Source organism: Gobius niger (assembly GCF_951799975.1).
Source record: "Gobius niger genome assembly, chromosome: 1".
NCBI classification, from domain to species: domain Eukaryota; kingdom Metazoa; phylum Chordata; class Actinopteri; order Gobiiformes; family Gobiidae; genus Gobius; species Gobius niger.
In genome coordinates this window covers 27,113,327-27,136,689 of record NC_136852.1, presented here as the reverse complement: position 1 = coordinate 27,136,689, position 23,363 = coordinate 27,113,327, and the positions used below count along the sequence as shown (strand labels likewise).

Sequence of the window (23,363 nt, the reverse complement as noted above, 5' to 3'; positions counted from 1 at the left end):
AGTCTCTTTGAAATCTCCATCCTCCATATTTTCTGCACGAGGACTCTTCTAATGTCTCTGATGTGTAATCATGGCTTCCTTTCCTCTTTCTTCTTCCAGAAAGCATCCAGCGAGAAGTAATAGAGCACCGGGTCGAGGCAGCAGTTAGTCGCAACGATGCACTTTAGATACGTTAGTTCATCTTTCATGAATGACCCAATGGTTTTCGGCAAAAAGCAGACGAAGAACATTATCAAGCTCATTACAAAAAGGAGCATGACATTGACTCTGTTGTTGACCTCCGGCAGGTCTTTCACATTTCTACGAAGTGTCAGAGATACTAAAACAGTGGATACAACATTGACAACTAGGAGAACTAGAACTAGAATAAGTTGAACAATTCTTGATGGGTCGCTCATGTGGCTTTCTGTGGTTGTTTCTGTGATTGTATTCCGTTGATGTTTGACGCAAAAAGACTCTGTGTAGAGTTTCCAATGTTTTCCAAATTCTATACATACAAGGATAGCAATGACAATCAACAAAAGCCAGGTGAGTATAACAGCTTTTACAGCATTGCGGGCTGTTCGAATGTGGCGAGATCTGAGTGGATAAACCACAGCCAAGAGTCTGTCAACGCTTATGAAGGTGATGAAGATAGAACTGGAATAAATGTTGACATTAAACATCAAGGCAACCCCAATGCAAGTTGTGTATCCAAGAGGCCAAGCTCCAGTCGCGTGGTAGTACACCTTAAGTGGAAGAGAGCAGGCGAGAAGCAAGTCCGAAATGGCCAGGTTGAGCATAAAAATCACATTCGGAGACTTGAGGCTGTGGTGGCGCAATAATATCCAGATTGCGATGGCGTTGAGAGGGAAACCGATGGACATTATTGTCCCAAAAACAACAGCGTAAGTCAGCTCTGCCTTCGTCTCTCCGGTGGTGTTGTTCATGGTGACATAAGTGCAAGAAAGAAGGCAAATAGACGGTAAGTGCTCAGTGCATTGAGGCTAACTTTATGTGGTTTCCTGTTTGTGGTGTGAATGTTGAAGCTTAGGTGTTTGTGCTGCTAATCACACACAGCGGACGACAAGATTTCAAAGATAAAGCAGTTAATATTAAACTTTCTTCTATTTTTATTCCATCTGTCAAGCATGTCTCTGCAAAACCAACTAAGCGAAAGCAAGCAAAGTCGAATGGGAAAGTCTTGCACGCTTTAAACAAATCCATGAGCACTGACAAATGAAATGAGACGAAAATGAGATGACATGGGAACTATGAAAATGACAAAAGAATCACATGCATTTAAGAGCGCATTAAAGTCAATTTGAAGTACGAAGCTGAAGCGTGCCAAGTGGCCATCAGAGGTCACAGCAGAAATATCAGAACAGTTAGTGGAGAATGAAAAAAGTGCTTGTCATCATCATGCCGAATATACAGGATAGTGACCTGCAATCACACCCGCAACAGTAATGATGTTGTCCCTGCTGTGTAGTTTACGTGGAGTTTAATTATTTGTGATACAATGTTGAATGGAAGGGAGAACTGTTTTTCCTGAATGACTTTGAAATCTGGTGGTTTGAGACATAGTTCTGATGGAAAAGTGCCTTAGAAATCCAGACTATTTACTTCTGAGGGTTAAAAACGAGCCAAGGCGTAGACCCATGTATCACTTTCGGAAGTCCTTTATCATTCACTGCTAAAGAAGTTCATTGATGATCACTCCACTGATACACATTTTTGAATGAGAATAAATAACCCCCGTGTACCATTTATGTTTATGTTGACATTTTCAAACCACCAGAAGTCGCTATTTGTCACTATTGAGATTTTGTATCATCTGCTCATTACGACACTTCCTGCTGTAACAGACTTCATTCACAAGCAAAAAATAATAATAATCCAGACTGACATACAGTTCATTGACAATGTGTAGCCCATATTTTATTTTTATTTACAGGATACATTTTTCTAAAAGAGAGCTTGGGGCTAAATGGTATGAAATAAAAATGAAGTGGCAGAAGACCTAGAATGGACCACACGAAATATCAACTGTTTCAGCTACAATTACGAAAGTTCTTCTTGTTAAATAAAAGTTAAATGCAAGGGCAGAGCGGTGGAAACATATTTTCGTTAGGGGGCACTGATGCACAGGATTTCCCCCAATGATGCATTCCCTGTGGTCCTTCCTTTTTTAATATTGTTGCCTGCAATGCACAAACTATCCCCCAGAGTGTGGGTTCTGGGTTCCCACTGCAAGGGGGAGAGAAAACCCAGTACTTAAATATTTCATTCATCATCTTGTTATTGTATTCAGATGCTGGTGTCCGCACTTACAATTCAATCCATATTTGTACAGCATATTCAACAGAAACATAGTAAATGCAAATATTTGTTTCACAGTTTAGCTCCAACATGTAAAACAACATGAACATTGTGCTAAATAGGCCCATCGTTTCTTTGAAATATCTCTGGATCTTTATGTCTCTGATGTGTGATCATGGTCCCCGTTTGGGCTGGTTTCCTTCCCTCTTTCTTCTTCCAGAAAGCATGCAGCGAGAAGTAATAGAGCACCGGGTCGAGGCAGCAGTTAGTTGCCGCGAGGCACTTTAGATACGTTTGACCACCTTTTATAAACCCGCCAATTGTTATTGGCAAAAAGCAGACGATGAACATTATCAAGCTCATCACAAAAAGGAGCATGACATTGACTCTGTTGTTGACCTTCGGCAGATCTTTCACATTTCTACAAAGTGTCAGAGAGACTAAAACAGTCGATACAACATTGACAACTAGGAGAAGCAGAACTAGAATGAGTTGAAAAATTCTTGTTGGTTCGCTTGTGGGATTCATTTCTTCATGTCGATGTTCAAAGCAAGACTTGTGTTTTTTCAAATGTTTTCCAAATCTTATACATCCAGGGATAGCAATGACAATCAACAAAAGCCAGGTGAGTATAATAGCTATTACAGCATTACGGGCTGTTCGAATGTGGCGAGATCGGAGAGGGTAGACCACAGCCAAGAGTCTGTCAACGCTTATGAAGGTGATGAAGATAAAACTGGTACAAATGTTGACGCGAAACAACACGTGAGCCCCGATGCAAGCTGTGTCTCCAAGAGGCCAAGCTCCAGTCGCGTGGTAGTACACCTTCAGTGGGAGAGAGCAGGCGAGAAGCAAGTCCGCAATGGCCAAGTTGAGCATAAAAATCACATTTGGAGACTTGAGGCTGTGGTTGCGCAGTAATATCCAGACTGCGATGGCGTTGAGAGGGAAACCGATGGACGCTATTGTCCCAAAAACAGCAGCGTAAGTCAGGTTCGCCTCTGTGGTGTTGTTCATGGTGGAATATGTGCAAGAAATAAGGCAAATAGACGCAAAGTGCTCAGTGCACTGAGGCAAACCCAATGTGGTTTCCTGTTTGTGGTGGTGTGAATGTTGGAGCTTAGATGTTTGTGCTGCTAATCACACACAGCGGACGACAAGATTTCAAAGATAAAGCAGTTAAAATTAAACTTTCTTCTCATATTTATATTTCTCCTGTCAAGCATGTCTCTTTCAGCCTTTGTGCGACCAACTAAGCGAAAGCAAGCAAAGTTGAATGGGAAAGTCTTACACATTTAAAAAAAAATCCATGAGCACTGACAAATGAAATGAGACTGAAATGGGAACTACGAAAATGACAAAAGAATCACATGCATTTAAGAGCGCATTAGAGGTCGAAATTGCAGTGCGACAGGTTTTTAGGACCACATGGAGAAAGGACGTTTTGAGGTTTGCAGAAGACATAAAAGGCACTATACAGAGTTTAAAAATGTTAAAATTATCTATTTTCCTCCCCCTACATGTCACTGATGGCTGGTGAACATGGGCCTTACTCTGTCACTGCATCAAACAGATCAGTTTGTGGATGCAAAACAACGTTCTCCAGCTAAACTCAGACAAAACTGAGATCATTGTTTTTGGCCCACAGACACAAAGACACATTTTTATCAGTCACCTTGAGTCTCTCTCTTTAAAACCAAAAAATTAGGTTAGAAATCTATGAGCCATCATGGACTCAGACCTGAACTTAAACAGCCACATCAAAGCAAGAACATCAGCAGCTTTTTACCATCTGCAAAACATTGCTAAGATCAGAGGAATAGTGTCAAAACCAGACTTAGAGAGACTTATCCATGCATTTGTCTCCAGCAGGTTAGACTACTGTCTACTAAACGAGCTGTCATACTGCTGCAGTACATTCAGAACGCTGCTGCTCGAGTCCTGACAAGAACCAGGAAATACGACCATATTAGTCCAGTGCTCCGGTCTCTGCACTGGCTTCCTGTCACTCAGAGAATAGAATTTAAAACAGCTCTGCTTGTGTACAAGTCTTTTCATGGTTAGCGCCGAAGTACATCTCTGACATGTTACAGCCGTATGAACCATCTTGGGCCGTGAGAACCTCATGAAGGGGTCTCCTGGTGGTTCCCAGAGTCAATCATAAACACGGTGAGGCTGCGTTTCAGTTTCATGCAGCAAAAATCTGGAACATTCTTCATGAGAATGTGAAACAGGGCTCAACTCTGACAATGTTCAAATCCAGGCTGAAAACAGTTCTTTTTGCCCGTGCATATAACTGAAAGTATTTTATCTGCACTCTTGCCTTTTACTGTAATTGATTAATTTTATGTTGATGTTTTTTTATGGATTTATATCAGTTTTCTTGTAATTTTCTTTTCAACTGTGAAGCACTTTGGATTGCCTTGTGTATGAATTGTGCTCTACAAATAAACTTGCCTTGCACCAATGTCCTAAGGTGTAGAACAGACCTGGGCAAATTACGGCCAGCAGGCCACATCCTGCCCGCGAGATGATTGAATCCAGCCCACTACTTGTTGGGCATAGATTCCTGAATATGTAAAAAAGAAAAAAAAAAAGTAAGTCTCTAGCCCATTCCTTTGCAGAGTTATGATTTTATAAAGAAACTACCAGAATGCTCACTCCAGCCACTGGGGGCTGCTTAGATAGAAATAAAAGGAAAGAATTCAACACGTGTCCAGCAGAGGGCACTGACATAATGAGAGATCAGGATACAAACAACACATTGGCTACAGTCCAGTCAGGCTCATTTATTGACAAAAGTTTCCTCAAGTGTATTTTCCCAATAAAAACATTTTTTTTTTTTATGTAGGAGCTTTTGTTAATGGATCCTGGCAATACACTCCCCATGTATGTTTTGGCCCCCAGGGAACTTTACTTGGAGACCCCCCTTATCGCTTCACTTCCCAGAAACTCCGTTTGAAGGAAGCGCAGAGGTGCTTTCAGTGCGATGGTAGAAATGAATGAGTATAAGAATTTGAATATGCTATATAATGATGCACACACATTTGCTTGTCTTGATATGGCTAAATATTTTCAGAAAATAATAGTCCTACTAAATACCAGGATCAGAAATTCAAAACACACAATTTAGTGTAATGCACAACAGGATAAAGTTGCAGAATAAGTTCGAGCTACACATTTTTGAATGAGTAACCCCAGTGTAGCATTTATGTTTTCACAAGCTGGTCGACTTTTTCAAACCACCAGATTTCGCTATTTGTCACTTTTGAGATTTTGTATCATCTGCTCATTACGACACTTCCTGCTGTAATAGACTTTATTCACAAGCAAAAAAAATCCAGACTGACACACAGTTCATTGACAATCAACCATATTTTATTTTTATTTACAGGACATTTTAGTAAAAGAGAGCTTGGGGCTAAATGATATGAAATAAAAATGAACTGTTTCAGCTACAATTACAAAAGTTCTTGAATAAAAGTTAAATGCAAGGGCAGAGCGGTGGAAACATATTTTCGTTAGGGGGCACTGATGGACAGGATTTTCCCCAAAGACGCATTTCCTGTGGTCCTTCCTTTTTTAATATTGTTGCCTGCAATGCACAAACTATCCCCCAGAGTGTGGGTTCTGGGTTCCCACTGCATGGGGAGAAAAAAAAAAAAACATCACTTCAATTTTTCATTATCTTGTTATTGTGTTGAGTGCGAGACAAGATGACATGAATTACAATATTTCAGGAGCGGGTGTCCACACTTCCAATTCAATCCATATTTGTACAGCATATTTAACAGAAACATAGTAAATACAAATATTTGCTTCACAGTTTAGCTGGAACACTAAAAACAAAATAAACATTGAGCTAAATTGGCCCATCGTCTCTTTGACATAGGATCTCTGGATCTGTATTTTTCTGATGTGTGATCAAGGTCCCCGTTTGGGCTGGTTTCCTTCCCTCTTTCTTCTTCCAGAAAGCATCCAGCGAGAAGTAATAGAGCACCGGGTCGAGGCAGCAGTTAGTCGCCGCGAGGCACTTTAGATACGTTTGTCTATCTTTTTTTAACTCACTGATGCTTTTCGGCAAAAAGCAGACGATGAACATTATCAAGCTCATGACAAAAAGGAGCATGACATTGACTCTGTTGTTGACCTTCGGCAGATCTTTCACATTTCTACAAAGTGTCAGGGTGACTAAAACAGTCGATACAACATTGACAACTAGCAGAACCAGAACTAGAACAAGTTGAACAATTGGGCCGCTTTTGTGATCGCCCTCATTCCGCCGATATTCAAAGCAAGAAGAGTTGTAGCCTTCCATATGTTTTCCAAATCTTATACATCTAGGGATATTAAGGATAATCAACAAAAGCCAGGTGAAAATGACAGCTTTTACAGCATTACGGGCTGTTCGAATGTGGCGAGATCGGAGTGGATAGACCAAAGCCAAGAGTCTGTCAACGCTTATGAAGGTGATGAAGATAGAACTGGTACAAATGTTGATGCGAAACAACACGTGAACCCCGATGCAAGCTGTGTCTCCAAGAGGCCAAGCTCCAGTCGCGTGGTAGTACACCTTCAGTGGGAGAGAGCAGGCGAGAAGCAAGTCCGCAATGGCCAAGTTGAGCATAAAAATCACATTCGGAGACTTGAAGCTGTGGTTGCGCAGTAATATCCAGATTGCGATGGCGTTGAGAGGGAAACCGATGGACGTTATTGTCCCAAAAGCGACAGCGTAAGTCAGGTTCTCCTCTGTGGTGTTGTTCATGGTGGAATATGTGCAAGATATAAGACAAATAGACGGTAAGTGCGGAGCGCATTGAGTGGCTTAATGTGGCTTCCTGTTTGTGGTGGTGTGAATGCTAGAGAGGATAGTGGGAGATAAAGAAGTCAGTTTTGGAAACTATTGCGCAGCGTGTCACCACATTACGTGCACGAGCTTGGGTGTTTATGCCGCTAATCACACACAGCCGACGACAAGATTTCAAAGATAAAGCAGTTATAATTAAACTTTCTTCTCATATTTTTATTCCTCCCGTCAAGCATGTCACTTGCAGCCTATGCGCGACCAGCTAAGCGAAAGCAAGCATTGTCGAATGGGAACGTCTTGCATGTTTTTTGTTTTGTTTTTCATTATAATTTGTATTAAAGATTTTTTTTTTTTTTACATTTTATAACAAAAAAACAACAGCACCCAAAAAAAGAAAAAAAATATATAATAAAATTAAATAATAATAATAATTCACACATTTGCCTGCTTGAACTTATTGAGGTACCCCAGAAACGGATCCCAAATCGGATCCCAAAACATCTACCTTCCCATTTAATTTAAATGTATATTTTTCTATTTGGACGCACTTCATTTTATCGTGTAACAAATGAATATAGGTTGGAGCACTGAAATAAGTTTAATAACAGTTTTCTGCTTGTTACTGGGGGGTACTCCAAACAGTGCAAGCCCCGGGTCAGGGTGTAACTGTGTTCCACAAACATAAGACCGTAATTTAAAAATGTTCAGTCCAGTAAAAGGTTATGTGAGGACAGTTCCAAAAAGTGTGAGCTAGTGAAGCCTGTTCCTGGCCGCAACGATCACCCGATGGATGTGTTCACCCTAAAGGACATTCGGAAAGCCGTACTTTGGAGAGGTGTAGCCCTAGAACTTTGAACGGTAGCAGTCCATGACAAGCACAGACTGAAGATGAGTGGACATTGTCTTGAGCCTTAGTCCATTGAGAGGCAGATATGTTTATTCCAATGTCCTGTTGCCAAGCTTCTTTTAGGTGATCAGGTGAAGGCATATATTCCATATCTGACAGTTCATTACATCTTTTAGAAACTGAACCTTTTTTCAACGGATCTTTTAGAACTATAGTTTTCATGTCCGTCACGTCACGTCGAGGCAGATGAGGAAAAGTTGGGAACATTGATTTTACAAAACTACGGATTTGTAAATATATATATATATATATTAAAAAAAGCTGCATTAGCAATTTGATATTTGTGATGCAAGTGATCAAAAGATGTACATTTTAATACATTTTCAAAAAACAAATCCTGTATTAAATGTACTCCTTTGACTTTCCACTGAGAAAAATCAACTTTACAAAGTGCTGGGTTGAACTCATGGTTAAGTGTAATCGAGGTTAATACTGAAATATCTTGCCATTTAAAATGTTTTCTAATTTGTTGCCAAATTTTAACAGCATGCTCCTCGGTGGCTTCAGTATGAAGAAGATAACTAACGCTACACCTGACTGTGAATGCCCTCGACGTTATTAGGCATTACGCTGTTTGCTTGTTTGCCCCAAGGCACTCTCTATTTATTCTACTCACCAGGGCATTGGAGCATGTATGAGGAAGAAACTTTAAATTTGTATATATTTATTTGTGGTTAAACTTATGTATAGTCCCATTAATGCAGTGGCCAATGGCTCGATTGTTAAGGCAAATAACAACGGCGATAATGGACAGCCCTGTCCAGTTGAGTGCCCTAGAAGGAAGTAAGTTGAGTTCAAACCATCAATTTGAACAGATGCCTGTGGTTGAACATACAATAATTTGATTAAAGATACAAAACTAGGACCACATCCAAACCTCGACAGGGTCAAGAAGAGATAATCCCACTCGACCCTGTCAAAGGCCTTCGCTGCATCCAATGGAGAGCAGCAACTCCTGATTTTGTTTATTCGTTTCTTGGGAATAAATAATATTCATTAGCCTCCTTACATTAAAGAACAATCGTCTGTATTTTATAAACCCTGTCTGGTCTGGAGATATGATTGTGGGGAGTATGTTTTCGAAACATGTAGCTAAAATTTTTGCTAAGATTTTGTTATTCACATAGGCTGGTAAGAGCCAGGTTCTAAAGGGTCTTTACCTGACTTGAGTTGTATGAGTGAGATACTGGCTTCATAAAATGACGGGGGCAGAGAGCAGTGCCTCATTGAACACTTGTAATAAGAGAGGAGAGATCTGATCCTTAGTAAGCTTGTTGAACTTTGCCGTGTAACCATCTGGGCCGGCGGCCTTTGAATTTTACATTTTATTTATTGCTTGTTTTACAAGCAATGTTTACGTTTTTTCTAATACATAGTTTTGTTCCATATTAATTTGGGTAATATTAAGGTCTCTGAACAAGCTCTCAATTATTGCAGTGTCCTGTGGACTCATATCTATACAACTTAGGGTTACATTTATTTAAAAGTTTCATCAATTGTTGTTTGACCAGAATCATTCGTAATTTCAGCTTTTAGGAATAGCTTGAAGAGCTAAGGCTCTTAAGGTTGAGATGCCAAGAGCCTTTGCTTTTCTCCTTGTTTGTAGTGTTTATGCCTTAGTCGTGATAACAATTTAGTTTTTATTGTAGCGGTCCGGGGTAGGAGAACAGCGTATTGCTCGTCTATGTTGGAATTTTCATTCATAATCCTAAATTCCTTCTCTTTGCTACTAGCTACCAGCTACTACCCGAAACTATAAAAAAAGTCTGGAGAATTCAATCGCTGAGTTAGTTTTAACCTCCACTATTGTAGTTTTGATTGCCACGCAAAATGCTGCGGATAGCAACTATATGCTAATGCTAGCAACAACTAATCAAAGCTGGGACAGAAACTATGATTGGATCACCTATAAAGTAAAAAAATCGTCCGGAGCGGTCAAGTATTTGTTTTTACAGGATTATAGACCAGACATTTGGAAAAATCGTAAAAAAAAATTGGGCCAACGGTGGTGACTGTGATCGGAAGGTCATGGGTTCGAATCCCTGCTCCTGCAAATGCACACTGTTGTTGTGTCCTTGGGCAAGACACTTCACCCTAGTTGCCTCCAGTGTCTGCGTACATTGGACGAATGAGAGAGTGAATGGGTGACTGTTTCCTTACTGAACAATTCGGACGATTCTTATCATGGGGGACGCTGACACACATCCAGTTTGGCGTTAGACCTCTTACCAATTTACCGTTTTTGGCTCCAGCCCTAGGCTTTATGAAACAGCCATTGTATCGTCTACTCATTTCGACACTTCCTGCTGTAACAGACTTTATTCACAAGCAAAAAAAAATCCACATTGACACACAGTTCACTGAGAGCTAGGGGCTTATGGCTTCTCAGAATGAATAAAAAGGAATTGCCAGAAGACCAAGAAAGGACCAGACAAGATTATTTATTATTTCAGGTACAATTACAAAAGTTCTTATTGCTAAACATTGGTAAACAAAACTTCAACGTAAGGGTGGAGCAGTGGAAACATATTTTGGTTAAGTGGCGCTGATGGACAAGATTTCCCCCAAAATGCATTTCCTGTGCTTACTGTATGTCCCAGCACCCTCAGCACCATGGGACCCACTGAAAGGGGGTAAAAACAAGTGGGTACACTTATAATTCAATCCATATTTGATCAGCATATTTAACAGGAACATAGTAAATGCAAATATGTGTTTCACAGTTTAGCTCCAACATTTAAAACAACATAGACATTAAGCTAAATAGGCCCATAGTCTCTTTGACATATCCAACCACCATATTTTCTTCTAATTTCTCTGATGTGTGGCTCGGGCTGGTTTCCTTTCCTCTTTCTTCTTCCAGAAAGCATCCAGCGAGAAGTAATAGAGCACCGGGTCGAGGCAGCAGTTAGTCGCCGCGAGGCACTTTAGATACGTTATGTCATGATGATGTCCAGCTTGTATAAACGCGCACAGGGTTTTTGGCAAAAAGCAGACGATGAACATTATCAAGCTCATGACATAAAGGAGCATGACATTGACTCTGTTGTTGACCTTCGGCAGGTCTTTCACATTTCTACGAAGTGTCAGGGAAACTAAAGCAGTGGATACAACATTGACAACTAGGAGAACTAGAAATAGAGTAAGTTGAAAAAATCTTAATGGGTCGCTTATTTGGCTTTCTGTGGTTGTTTCTGTGGTTGTATTCCGTTGATGTTTGACGCAAAAAGACTCTATGTAGCGTTCCCAATGTTTTCCATATTCTATACATACAAGGATGGCAATGATAATCAATAAAAGCCAGGTGAGTGTAACAGCTTTTACAGCATTGCGGGCTGTTCGAATGTAGCGAGATCTGAGTGGGTAGACCAAAGCCAAGAGTCTGTCAACGCTTATGAAGGTGATGAAGATAGAACTGGTACGGATGTTGATGTTAAACAACTCGCGAACCCCGATGCATGTTTTGTCTCCAAGAGGCCAAGCTCCAGTCGCGTGGTAGTACACCTTCAGTGGGAGAGAGCAGGCGAGAAGCAAGTCCGCAATGGCCAGGTTGAGCATAAAAATCACATTCGGAGACTTGAGGCTGTGGTTGCGCCGTAATATCCAGACTGCGATGACGTTGAGAGGGAAACCGATGGACGTTATTGTCCCAAAAAAAACAGCGTAAGTCAGCTGTTCCGTCGTCTCTCCGGTGGTGTTGTTCATGGTGACATAAGTGCAAGAAAGAAGGCAAGTAGTTGTTAACTGCTCAGTGCATTGCTGTAAACTTCCTGTTTGCATTGGTGTGAATGTCAAACAAGATTGTGGGAGATGAAGAAGCTGTGTAATCTGGATCAACAATGTACCACCATTACGTGCACGAGCACACACAGCGGACTGCAAGATTCCAAACATAAAGCAGTTAAAATGAAACGTTCTTGTCATATTTTTATTTATCCTGTGAAGCAAAGTCGAACGGGAAAGTCTTGCACGCTTTAAACTAATCCATGAGCACTGACAGTTGAAATGAGACTGAAATGGGAACTACAAAAATGACAAAAAGCATACATTTAAGAGCGTATTAGAGTCGATTAGAGGTATGAGGACCCCACGGAGAAAAGACATTTTTTTGTGCGCAGAAGACATTAATTATGATCTTTTCTATTTGCGACTTGCGCCCGTTCAAGCTGATTTCTATTTCTAACCCTAACCCACCAACGTTTGTCTGTTTGAGGTACGAAACTGAAGCGTGCCAAGTTGCCACTGATGTTACAGACAAATGAAATATCAGAACAGATTTTAGTGGATAATGATGAAAATATACAGGATAGTAAAAATAACGTTAACACCTTCAAGTTTGGTAACAAGAGAAATCATGCACCATCTTCAAACTGATGAGTTATCACTTCTGAGTCACATCCTTCTCTATCAGATTTCCTGACTGCGTGACAGGCCTTTCACTGAAGCTCTTATCAGCACAGTTCTTCGAGTAGCACGCGATAAAAAACAGACAAGCTTGAAACCAATTGAGAAGATCATGATGCTGCATAGAACGTTGTATATTTGGCAAAACTTTGTGACTAAGAATGTTCCGCTGTGTGGCTTCAACATTTTGCTTTGGTTTTTTGTTAACCCCCACCTTAACTGAGCACATTTTCTCCAGTTTTATCCGAATCTTAAAGCTTCTTTACTGGAGAGCTTACAGCCTATCGGCCAGTGTAAAACGCCTCGTTTGAAAGCGACGAACTGCAAAACTCGTCTAAGCTTCTTGCTTGTTTTTGTTATCAAATGTTAGTAGGTTTTGTTGCGTTTTTAATCACGTTTCCGTTGCTTTTTTGTCACATTTGACACATTTTTGTCACATATTTCAGCAGACCACGGCAGGAGACATCAACATATGAATTAAAGTCAGTATGGATGAGCAGGTCAGAGTCAGGGATGTCTTTCCCTGGAGCCTGGACATAGGTCATAGGAGACCTGTGAAGGACCAGGGTCACCTTAACCTACCCATATCCCCCTGGGCTAATATAGGCCCCCTAACCCTTCTCTTCATCGCCATCCACTACAACAACTAATACGAACAAAACACCTGATAACGTGAACTCTTTCTGCAGCGGGACTACCTGTAAATTGTCATAGTGGCTCTGCGTTTGGTCAACTCATGCCACAATGATGTGATTCACAGATAAAAAAAAACAAATGCCTTTTTACTAGGCTACTGAAGTTCTGATGGGCCCTTTGACATTAGCTCGGCCCTCTAGAGTGGGGTTGGTAAACTTGCGCCGCTAATGTAAAGTGATCAACAGAAATATCAACAAATTGGATTATTGACTTCTGATTGTCCCTTGACTACTGTAGGCCCCTGGGCTCCAGTCCAGGCAAGCCCAGTGGTTAAGGTGGCCCTGTGAAGAACACAGCAGGCAGAAGCCGTGGACAGAAGAGGTGGAGAAGGGGTGGAGGTGGGTCAGCTGGGAATCGAACCATGATTGCTGGAGGCTTAGAAGCAGGATCGAGGGCATGATACAGAGGTGCGGCTCTTACACTGATAGGCTGAGGTGGAGGTGTGGCCCTCATGGAAGCGATCATTGGCTGGAGGTGGGTGATGCTGAAATTAGTCTCCCAGATTGAATTAACGTCTTAATTTGTCACATATTTGTAACGCTTTCATTGCGTTTTTGTCACGTTTTTATGGATTTTTTTTGCAGTGCTTTGGCCGAATTTTGTATTTTTTATGTAATGCAAACTATGATCAAGTCACAATGTCAAATTTGACCAAAACGTGATGAAACGTTTTCACGCAAACAAGGAGGAGTTTTGTAGGTCTAAGCTTTCAAATGAGACGTTACCCTGGCCTGTAGGCTGTAAGCTTGAGAAGCTTTTAGATTTGGGTAAAGTAAGCGGTTAAAATATAGACAATGCTTCAGTGAAAGAATTAATTTCCACTTCTCAGTCCAAATCTGCCCACACAGACAAAACACAAAGCCAAGCCGACGCAACTTTCTGCTGAGCTACAAGTGTTAAATATCAAAACTGCACGTGGGTGGAATCATGGTTCATTTATTTCCAGTGAATATATATAAAGGTCAGGTGAAGAACTTTCACTGTGTATTGATTTTGCCACATCAGAAAAAAAGAATGCTTTCACTTCAGTGTGTGGGAGTTTTCTCGCTCTTCACCTTGATAGGAGCAGGTAAGATGGGCATCGATGTCTGATGTTTTGACTGGATTACTGACAAATAAAGATGTACTTCTTGATCCAGAGGGCCGAGTGTTGTGGAGACTGAAGGAGCGCCATCGCAAACTACAGGAACAAAGCGTCCAAAAGCTGATCACCAGTGAGAAGCTGCTCTCGTTAGTGACGGAGGGCTGCGTCCAGCAGAAACTGGACCATTTCAACGCACAGGATACCAGGACGTTCAGGCAGGTATGAAAACTCAACAATATGAGCAAAAGAAATGTAAAATCTGATTTAAAAAAAAGAAAAAATTACCATTCAGTCTGGATTAAAGTCACACTGTGGAGTATTCCAAGTTATAAGTTGCTGCATTTCATGAGCTAAACTGTCATAAAACATGCCAGTAATACCAAACTGCTCCTCATGATCGAAAGGTTTTTGAAGTTTTCAAAATTACAGCATTTGAGATAGATCAGGGGTGCCCAAACTTTTTGTCTCCGAGGGCCAAAATGAAAAAGTGTTTGTGAGTCACGGGCCAAACAAGAGTCAAGCACAAAACACATATAACTACATATAATAATAGTTATTTTATTAACTTTTTATTTTTTCGATAGCCTACATTTGCATTTGATTCTATCTATGCAAATAACATGATATATTATTATTATGGCCAAGCGCAAGAGCTCCACCGCCGTGGTCATCGTCTATGGATTTCCCATCAACCAGTGCTCCTCCTGTGACCAAACAGTGAAGATGGCGGCCGCGACACAACGATCTTTCACCAAAGAAAAAAAAGAGTGGTGCGCACTGAATGGGTGCTGCTGCCGGATGCTCTCTCATCGAATGCAATTTCTCCATCTGTGAGATCAATAAAGTATCATCTTATCTTATCTTATTAAAATGAATGGTAACTATGGCAAAAGCCTAGTTTTAGTAGAACAAAATCAACCATTGTAGCAATATAGTGCAAAAAAAAAAAACACCTGTATCTACAGCACCTACAGTAACTTTACCTCATTCGTAAACTCAAAGATAATGCCACATTAGATTATTTTGAAATGTCAGTTCAGCATAAATTCTTTTATAAGTACATTTTTAACACATGCTGTTGTTGACGTCAACCACCTTTGCAATAAAAGTTGGAAAACTGTGAAAGTTGATGCTACAATGCTCTGTAATTGATAAATACCAAGACACCACAATAGTGTTTCCTTAACTTTGCGAAAGGAGTGAAACAGCGCCCCCAATTTGACCCTGGTGGTCAAAAAGTGTACTGCATCCATATTTACCATTGAGAATGAATGGAAGAGAGTTAGTATTAACCAAACGCAGCGCTAAAGTAGGTCACTCTCTGGCGGGCCAACAGAATTGTGTCAGTGGGCCAAATTTGGCCCGCAGACCCCACTTTGGGCACCCCTGAGATAGATACAGACGGCATCTGCCCATATATGGGCGAAGCAGTTTGAAGCAGTTTAGGGGGGGAACAAAGAGGAGAAAAATCAAAATGTTTAATAAATACTCCAAAACTACTTTAAAGGGACTATACGGTGTTTAAAAATGTTATAATTATAAGTTGCAGCAATGTCCTAATGTGTAGAATGAGCCTAGACCATTTCACCACAACTGCCTCTAAAATCCTGCACTGTCACTCAAAAAGTTGTTAATTCGGTCTGAATTGCCGTCATGCACAAGGTTTATATAGAAGGTGCAGTTCCACGTATGACCTGATGTGGCAGTAGTGAGTATAAAATGGCCAACTTGCATCTGGCCCCTTTATCAAATCCAGAATTATGAACATAGTTTTCTAAAAATAACAAGACATGGAGAGGAGCAAGGTAGTTCAGCAGCCCATAATTACATAAATAACACAAAATGCTAACATAATGCTTCATGTTAGCATCATGCTACATGCTAACGCTAGCTATGACTGGCTATTTTTTTGCTTCTACTGAACAATTTGCTGTGAATAAACATCCATATGGGCCCGATTTAGACTTAACTTTATTTGTGTTTGATAAATAAGATTATTTTCTGCCAGAAAACGTCTAAAAAGAGTGACAATTTGTGTTTTCCAAAACATACTTCCTTCCCCCTCGGTGAGGCCACACCCCGTTGTATGACGCGATGCCGTCTGTATCTATAGGACGTGAGTGTTGATGAAAGGGCTCTTTAAAGCAGCAACATCTCCATGGAGACAAGTCGGTGATGTTCCACTCCCACTTACCATAAGCTTCCATGCGTCACTGGGAGACAAGTCTTTATCCGACTTGTCTCTCCTCAGACCTGACCTCTTTGGTGGTCGTCACACTGCGTCAGCCCGTCTCCACGAAGATGTAACTGCTTTGCTATGACCACAAGTAGCCAAACATGTGCTTTAACATCTTAACCCCGGCCTTAACCGAGAAGATTTTCTTTGTCATAGCCCAAATTCAAGCTTCTTGAAAAAAGCATCACAATGGCGACAAAAATGAAGATGAAAATCAACAAAAAAGCCACAAAAGTGTGACAAAAATATGAGATAAACGCAAATAGGAAAATGATGATGAAAGCACAACAAATAAAGTGACAAAAATGTGATCACAGCACGGCAACAACGCAAGGAAAAAGATCAATTTAGATCAGTTTCGCAGTTCTTAGCTTTCAAATGAGGCACTGAAGAAGCTTCCATTTGGGTGAAGCCGAACTGGAGAAAATGTGCTTGGTTAAGGCGGGGGTTAAGAGGTTCAAGCTCTTGGAACTTGAACATTTCCAGTGTAGCTTTAATGTACATTTGAACGTTTGCATCGTGTTTTTCTCCTGCAGAGGTTCCTGGTGAATGAGAAGCACTGGCAGCGTCCCAGCGGCCCAGTGTTTTTGTTCATTGGAGGAGAGGGGCCTATCTCTGTCTATGATGTCGTGGCAGGTATAGGATCACACTGAGGGGATATATTTTTTTCAGTGATCAAGAGTTGCCTCCATTCATACTCGTCCCCCTCTGCCTCAGGTCATCACGTTGACTTAGCGAAGGACCACGGAGCGCTCCTATTGGCTCTGGAGCACCGTTTCTATGGCGACAGCGTTACCCCAGACGCCCTGAAGACGGAGACCCTGGTTCACCTGAGCAGCCAGCAAGCGTAAGGCTGGGGAGCTTTTTGCACTTTGCTGCGCTGATCATAGATATCAGCCGCTAAAAGGGTCAATTCAAGGCAATTACGTGACTCAGAGGCAGAGATGGGTTCAGTCGGAGAAATAAGAAGAGCACAACCTAAAATGTAGAAAGAGACATTGGAAAAAAGCTAGTGGCAAAATGAAAATGACTGCTGCGAAAGAATTGTGAAGTCGCAGTGTTGCTGTTGTATATCCGCTTATAACTTACTTCTTTGGTTATTCCCCATTTAGTCTCGTAGATTTGTCAGTTTTCCACCAGTTCATCAGCAGCAGATACAACCTGAGTCGCGCCAACACATGGATCAGTTTTGGAGGATCCTACTCCGGAGCTCTGTCAGCCTGGTTCAGAGGAAAAGTGTGTACCAACAGTCAAAACATGATCAGTGTTTTCATTGATATCACACCGAAACAGATTTTGTTGTGATTGTAGTTTCCTCATCTCGTCTACGGTGCTGTGGCGTCCTCAGCTCCGGTCAAAGCGAAACTGGACTTCTCTGAATACAGCCAGGTGAAAATAACACTTTTATATAGCATTTTTTTACAACATTTTTTTTTACACTTGCACTCCCGAACTTTATGAATCTGGCTTTTTAGATTGTAGGCTCGAGTTTGCAGAACGAAGACATTGGCGGCTCAGTGAAGGTGAGATCGTACGATACATTTGTTAGTTAGTGCAATGTCTTTTTCACGCAATCTCTCAATGCAGTGTGTTGCTGAGGTGCAAAAAGCCTTCTCGGTCCTGGAGGCAGAGCTGATGACCGGGGACAGCTCCGGTGTGGCAAGGGACTTCAACTGTTGCCAGGATTTGAAAAACGAAGATGATAAGGTTGTGACCGTTCCACCAAGACACGACAATGTTTCTGTCTATTATTTCTATTGATCTTTTAGTCTCACGTAGTTGGAACGCCCCCCTCTCTTGTCCTCAGGTGGAGTTGGTGCAGAGTTTGGCGGACATCTTCATGGGGACAGTGCAGTACAACGAAGAGGGGGTGCTGATGCCGGTCAGAGAGCTGTGCGCCCTCATGACAAACACGAGCGGCCGCTATAGCAGCTACGAACGACTGGTCAAAGTCACTCAGGTACAGTTTGGAGTTCTACATCTGTCGTCACAACTTTCAGCTTAAAGTGATGGCCTGTGAGTTTGCAAAGTGAGGAGAGATAGCCTGAAAGTTGAAAGTAAACAAACGCCAAACTCCTCCCCCTCTTTAACCAGAAAGCCCTTCTTAGTTTGCAAAATGAGGAGAGCAGGAACAGAATTCTCTCTTCTGATTGGACAGGCTAGTTCACAGGAAAAGCTTGTCTTATTGGTCAACACGGGAGGATTTTACACTCTGATTAGTTGCTGAGATCCTGGAAGGAGGGACTTTACGAAAAAATAATATACATATGTTTTTACTAACTTTACATGAAAATGCAAGGCCAGGTGGTCCTCTTTGCACATTTTATAAAGTTTGTATGACATTTAGACTTCCAGATTATCACTTTAAATGTGTCACAAACTTAATAGATGGCGTGTAATTGACAGCCTAGGTCTGAAATTTGACATAATGCAATTTTTTTTCAATCAGAATCTCCAGTGCCGTCTCTTTGACGAATGAGACTCGCTTTCCTGTGAACCAGACTGATCCAATCAGGAGGAACTTGGTTGTTTTCTCTCAAATTTCACTCTTACTCTGAGAGTGACTGGCAATCACTGGCTTGTTGGGGAACATTTTGGCCTATAGTGACACTTTTTTTTTTTTGACAGAGACAGGCCCAAACAGGCAGAGAAACATTTATGCTTTACACATTATATACAATAGACACTATTTTGCTGAATTCTTCAAACCTCCCAGGCAAGGCTAAATATAACTTCCCATAAGCATTTGTACAAAATATACTCCTTGAACTGGTAGCTGGTTTTGAAACTTTCGTTAAATTGGATTAGATTGATAGATAGATAGATAGATAGATAGATAGATAGATAGATAGATAGATAGATAGATAGATAGATAGATAGATAGATAGATAGATAGATAGATAGATAGATAGATAGATAGATAGATAGATAGATAGATGTATTGTGCCTCTAATAACAAGTAAAAGTATCACTCATGTCTCAACATCACCTCTGACTCTATTTTGTCTGTGCGTCTTACATCTCACCACTAGATGTCAGTGTTGAACTCTATACTTTTGCACCTTCCCTCCTGACCGTGCTCTGTGCAGGTGTACCGCTCTGGCAGTGGTCAGGGGCACTGTCTGGACGTCTCCCACGAGGCCATAGTGAAGGAGCTGATGGACACCACGCGTGAGCGCGGGGGACAGAGGCAGTGGATGTACCAGACCTGCGCCGAGTTTGGCTTCTGTACAATAAGCACACACACGCACACACACACACACACACACACATGCACTGGACACCACCCACCCACTGTTAAACCTTTATGAGGGAGAGGGCTAGACTTACTTACATATACCGTATGCATTGATACCATGACTCTTTTTTTTTCCCCATCATGTTTTTGTCACTTTTTTTTAATAGTCTTTTTGTTGCGCTTTCATCTGCTTTGTTTATATGAGGGTTAGAGGTTATAAAGTAAGCCAAATACATAAATCTAGAAATGCAGTGATTATTTTCATCTTTTCTCTCCAGACCAAACCTGTGAAGGCTCCTCGTGTCCGTTCTCTGGGATGGTAACTCTCAGCACGTACACCAGACTTTGCTCCGAGCTGTTCGGGATGTCCCAGAATGCCCTGCTGCAGCACATCGCCTTCACTAACGCGTACTACGGAGCTGACGAACCCCGGGCATCCAGAGTGCTCTATGTCAATGGTGAGACTGAGGGGTTCACAGTCTCCTCTACATCCTCTGCTTAAACACAACTAACTAACTTTGTCTCGCTTTTTCATTGCTGCACTTTTGTCACTTTTTCGGCACTTTTTTGTTTGCTCTATTGTCGCCTTTTTGTTGCATTTTCATCCTCCTTTTAGATTTGGGTCATGCCGAAATGCAAAAAATGTGCTCGGTTAAGGGGCAATTCCATTTATTTTTTCGTCACTATTTTTGGAAAGACTATGGTTTAATCCTCTGTTAGAGCCGGTTTATGTACATAGGAGTGCTCGTTTCTCCCTGATTCACATACAGTTAAAGGCCCTAACTCTGACATGTTTTCTCTCTTTGTAGGGTAGCACTTTTTTTTGCCAAATAAAAGTATATTCCATTAGGGTCAAATAAAATACCTAAACACCTAAACCAGGGGTCTCCCAGTAAATGTCGCTGTGGGCCAAACTATATCAGGAGTGTATTGTCGGGTTCCATAAACAAAAGCTCCAGTGAAATATGTTTGGATTGGGAAAACACCATTGAGGAAACTTTTTTCAATAAATGAATAATAATGAGGCTGACAGGACTGTAACCTCGGCTTACACTTGTATTGCACTAAACAAGCCTGTGTCACGAGCCTCTGCTACACTGTTGTCATTATTCATTCACTCAGCACTTGGTGATAAGCTACTATTGTAGCCACAGCCGCCCAAGGTGCAGACTGTCCATTTACCACATGATTGTAATGTGTTGTTGATATCCTGATTTCTGATTATGTCAGTGCCCTCTGCTGGACACAAGTGGAATTCTTTCCTTTAAAAAAAAAAAAAAAAGCTGCCCCCTAGTGGCTGAAGTGAGTATTCTGGTTATTTCTTTTAACCTTCATAACTCCGCATAGGAATGGGCTAGACTTTGAGAGATTTGTGCTCTACAAGTCAGGGGTCGGATTGAATCATCTCGCGGGCCAAATCCGGCCCGCGAGATGATCTAAACCAATCCATCTTTGCCATGACAGAAGAAACCCTGTTCCTTTGCCTTTGCCTGCCGCCCGTTTATGAATCTAAACCCACATCCACATTATGTACCTCTTACCCCCCACCTGAACCGAGGGCATTTTCTCCAGTTCAGCTTTACCCAAATCTAAAAAAGGTTCTCGACTGGAGAGCAAGAGTGTAACGCCTCATTTGAAAGCTAAGCTCTACCAAAGTGATTGTAACTTTTTTGTCACGTCGTCACCATGTTTTATCACATTTTTGAAGCACTTTTTGTCATGTTTTTGTCACTTTTCCATCATCATTTTTGTAACTTTATGTCTTGTTTTTGTCCCTTTTTTGCTGCGTTTTTGTTGCTTTTTTTTTTTTTCAGCGCTATTTTAATGCTTTATTTAAGCTTTTACATTTTGTGTCTTTGTTACTTTTTTGTTCCGTTTTCTTTTTTTTAGAAATATATTTTTGTCACGTTTTCAGCCTCATTTTCGTTGCCATTGTACAGCTTTTTTTGAGCTTTTAGATTTGGGTAAAGCCAAACTGGAGAAAACGTGCCTGGTTCAGGTGGGGGTTAAGAGGTTTGGCGTTGATAATAAATGTTTGCCCCAGGTGGAGTGGATCCGTGGCACGCTCTCTCTGTGATCCGGGATGGGACAGAGGAGAGAGGGGAGACTGTTTTCATAACAGACACTGCTCACTGCGCCGACATGTCAAACCGAAGATCCAGCGACCGCAGATCACTCAGGGAGGCCAGGCAGGTGAGAACAAACATATTTAACAGCATACTTCCTGAATATTATGGAAATATGTACTTTTTCCCAAAAAATACTTGTGTCGCAGTATTTCTTGAGCTCACACACATAAAAAAAAAGAAAAGAAACTGGGCTGTTTTGTCTCTCCATCTGTCAGGAGATCGGGAGGCGCGTGTCCAGCTGGCTCAAGATGGCTGCCCTCAACTCGACCTGATCCTGAAGAGATAACCTCCTCCTCTGTCCTTATCAGCCCAGATTCCTGGTTTGGTGATATGAAGCTGATAATACAAAAACCTAGCCAGCCTTACATTGTTGTACACGGCTTTCTTTGCTTCTAATGATGTTTATCACACTCTTTTATTTTTCCCTCGGTAATATTTAATAATGTGACAAAGCATCATTCGAAGTATGGGATGCATGTCTCTTCAGCGATCTGTTCATTTCAAAGAGTTTGTTTTGGTTTCGGTGTCAAGTTTGTGTTTTCAGTCGGTCTTGTGATGTAGCGTCACACTGTGTAAACTAGGATGTTCCGCAGTGTGGCTTTAAGTATCGAGACTGATGCAGGCACACATTTTGAAAACTAAAAGCTTACTGTGGTGTTGCTGTTATACCTTTTCTTGTGTTCAGGCACCTCACTATTTTAAAGCCTTTTTGCTCCTTTCTGTCTCAACAGGGACAGTCCAAGTATGCTCTGTATCTGCTACTGTCCTGAGCTCATTAGGTTTTATGTGGGCCAATAAAGCTTTAACGGCTGAGGTTTGTTGGGTTTGTTTACAATGTGCTTAATACCCTGTCCCGCCACTGTGGGGCGAAATTGTCCCATTACATAGATAGTAATCTTGTCTTAGTAATGTTTTATGTACAGTTGCATTTGGCTGGATTTGACAGATGCATGGCTCTATTATGTTGTTTTCTATATTCATAATCTGCTATTTTAGAACTTAGTCACTTTTAATTTAGCATTTGTATATATATATAGTGAGACCTTTTGTTCCATGTACAAATGCCCATTAATTTTGTTGGCGAAAATATTTAGTCATAATTTTAATCAAAGTAATATTCTTGCTGACTCAAACAAAATAAAAAGTTATTTATGAGATTAAAACTGTGACTAAATGAGAGTTTATATCTTTTCAATGCACGGCCAAAGGAACAGCTCTGAGCTTTGTTCATGTGGGAGAAGCTCCATAAAGCAGAGGACCTAGATTAAATATGATTATAATACACATTATGAATGCAAAGTCGACTTTATTTACGTGCAATTTTAGTCGACTAAAATTGAAGATAATTATTTGACTAAATATCGACTAAAATAATGAAAATAAAACATGCTTCCTGCCTACGGTTCATGATTAAAAAAATAAAAGTACTTACCATCTTCAATTCGAGGCTATATTCACACAAAGACAAAGGCTTGAGGCATGTGCATACACTTGCTGCGGTGCATGTAGCGCTGTGATGCTAACACACAAATCTTCCATAATAGAACGGCACAATAGATGG

At 41.1% G+C, this 23,363-nt stretch overlaps 4 protein-coding genes across 4 annotated transcripts; 1 reads left to right on the top strand and 3 right to left on the bottom strand.

The window, feature by feature from the left end:
* On the bottom strand, positions 1-943 carry LOC306978409 (lysophosphatidic acid receptor 4-like). The gene has a single exon (XM_079576937.1). It carries the CDS (start codon positions 927-929, stop codon positions 69-71), a length of 861 nt encoding a protein of 286 aa, XP_079433063.1. The 5' UTR covers positions 930-943; the 3' UTR covers positions 1-68.
* Positions 944-2,415: 1,472 nt separating this feature from the next.
* LOC306972901 (lysophosphatidic acid receptor 4-like) lies at positions 2,416-3,318 on the bottom strand (the record flags this gene model as incomplete). Its single annotated transcript, XM_079569608.1, has 1 exon — positions 2,416-3,318. The coding sequence occupies one exon, from the start codon at positions 3,316-3,318 to the stop codon at positions 2,416-2,418; it is 903 nt and encodes a 300-aa protein (XP_079425734.1).
* Positions 3,319-6,142: 2,824 nt separating this feature from the next.
* LOC306972890 (lysophosphatidic acid receptor 6-like) lies at positions 6,143-11,739 on the bottom strand. The gene is made up of 3 exons (XM_079569597.1): positions 11,289-11,739; positions 10,628-10,638; positions 6,143-6,374 (listed from the first exon to the last, which is right to left on the bottom strand). Exons 1-3 carry the CDS (start codon positions 11,718-11,720, stop codon positions 6,164-6,166), a joined length of 654 nt encoding a protein of 217 aa, XP_079425723.1. The 5' UTR covers positions 11,721-11,739; the 3' UTR covers positions 6,143-6,163.
* A 2,460-nt stretch (positions 11,740-14,199) lies between these two features.
* prss16 (serine protease 16) lies at positions 14,200-22,162 on the top strand (the record flags this gene model as incomplete). The annotated part of the gene is made up of 12 exons (XM_079569564.1): positions 14,200-14,418; positions 16,972-17,071; positions 17,153-17,282; positions 17,548-17,671; positions 17,747-17,824; positions 17,911-17,958; positions 18,023-18,142; positions 18,243-18,395; positions 19,525-19,663; positions 19,952-20,131; positions 21,718-21,866; positions 22,018-22,162. 12 exons carry the CDS (start codon positions 14,200-14,202, stop codon positions 22,072-22,074), a joined length of 1,497 nt encoding a protein of 498 aa, XP_079425690.1. The 3' UTR covers positions 22,075-22,162.
* Between the last annotated feature and the right edge of the window lie 1,201 nt (positions 22,163-23,363).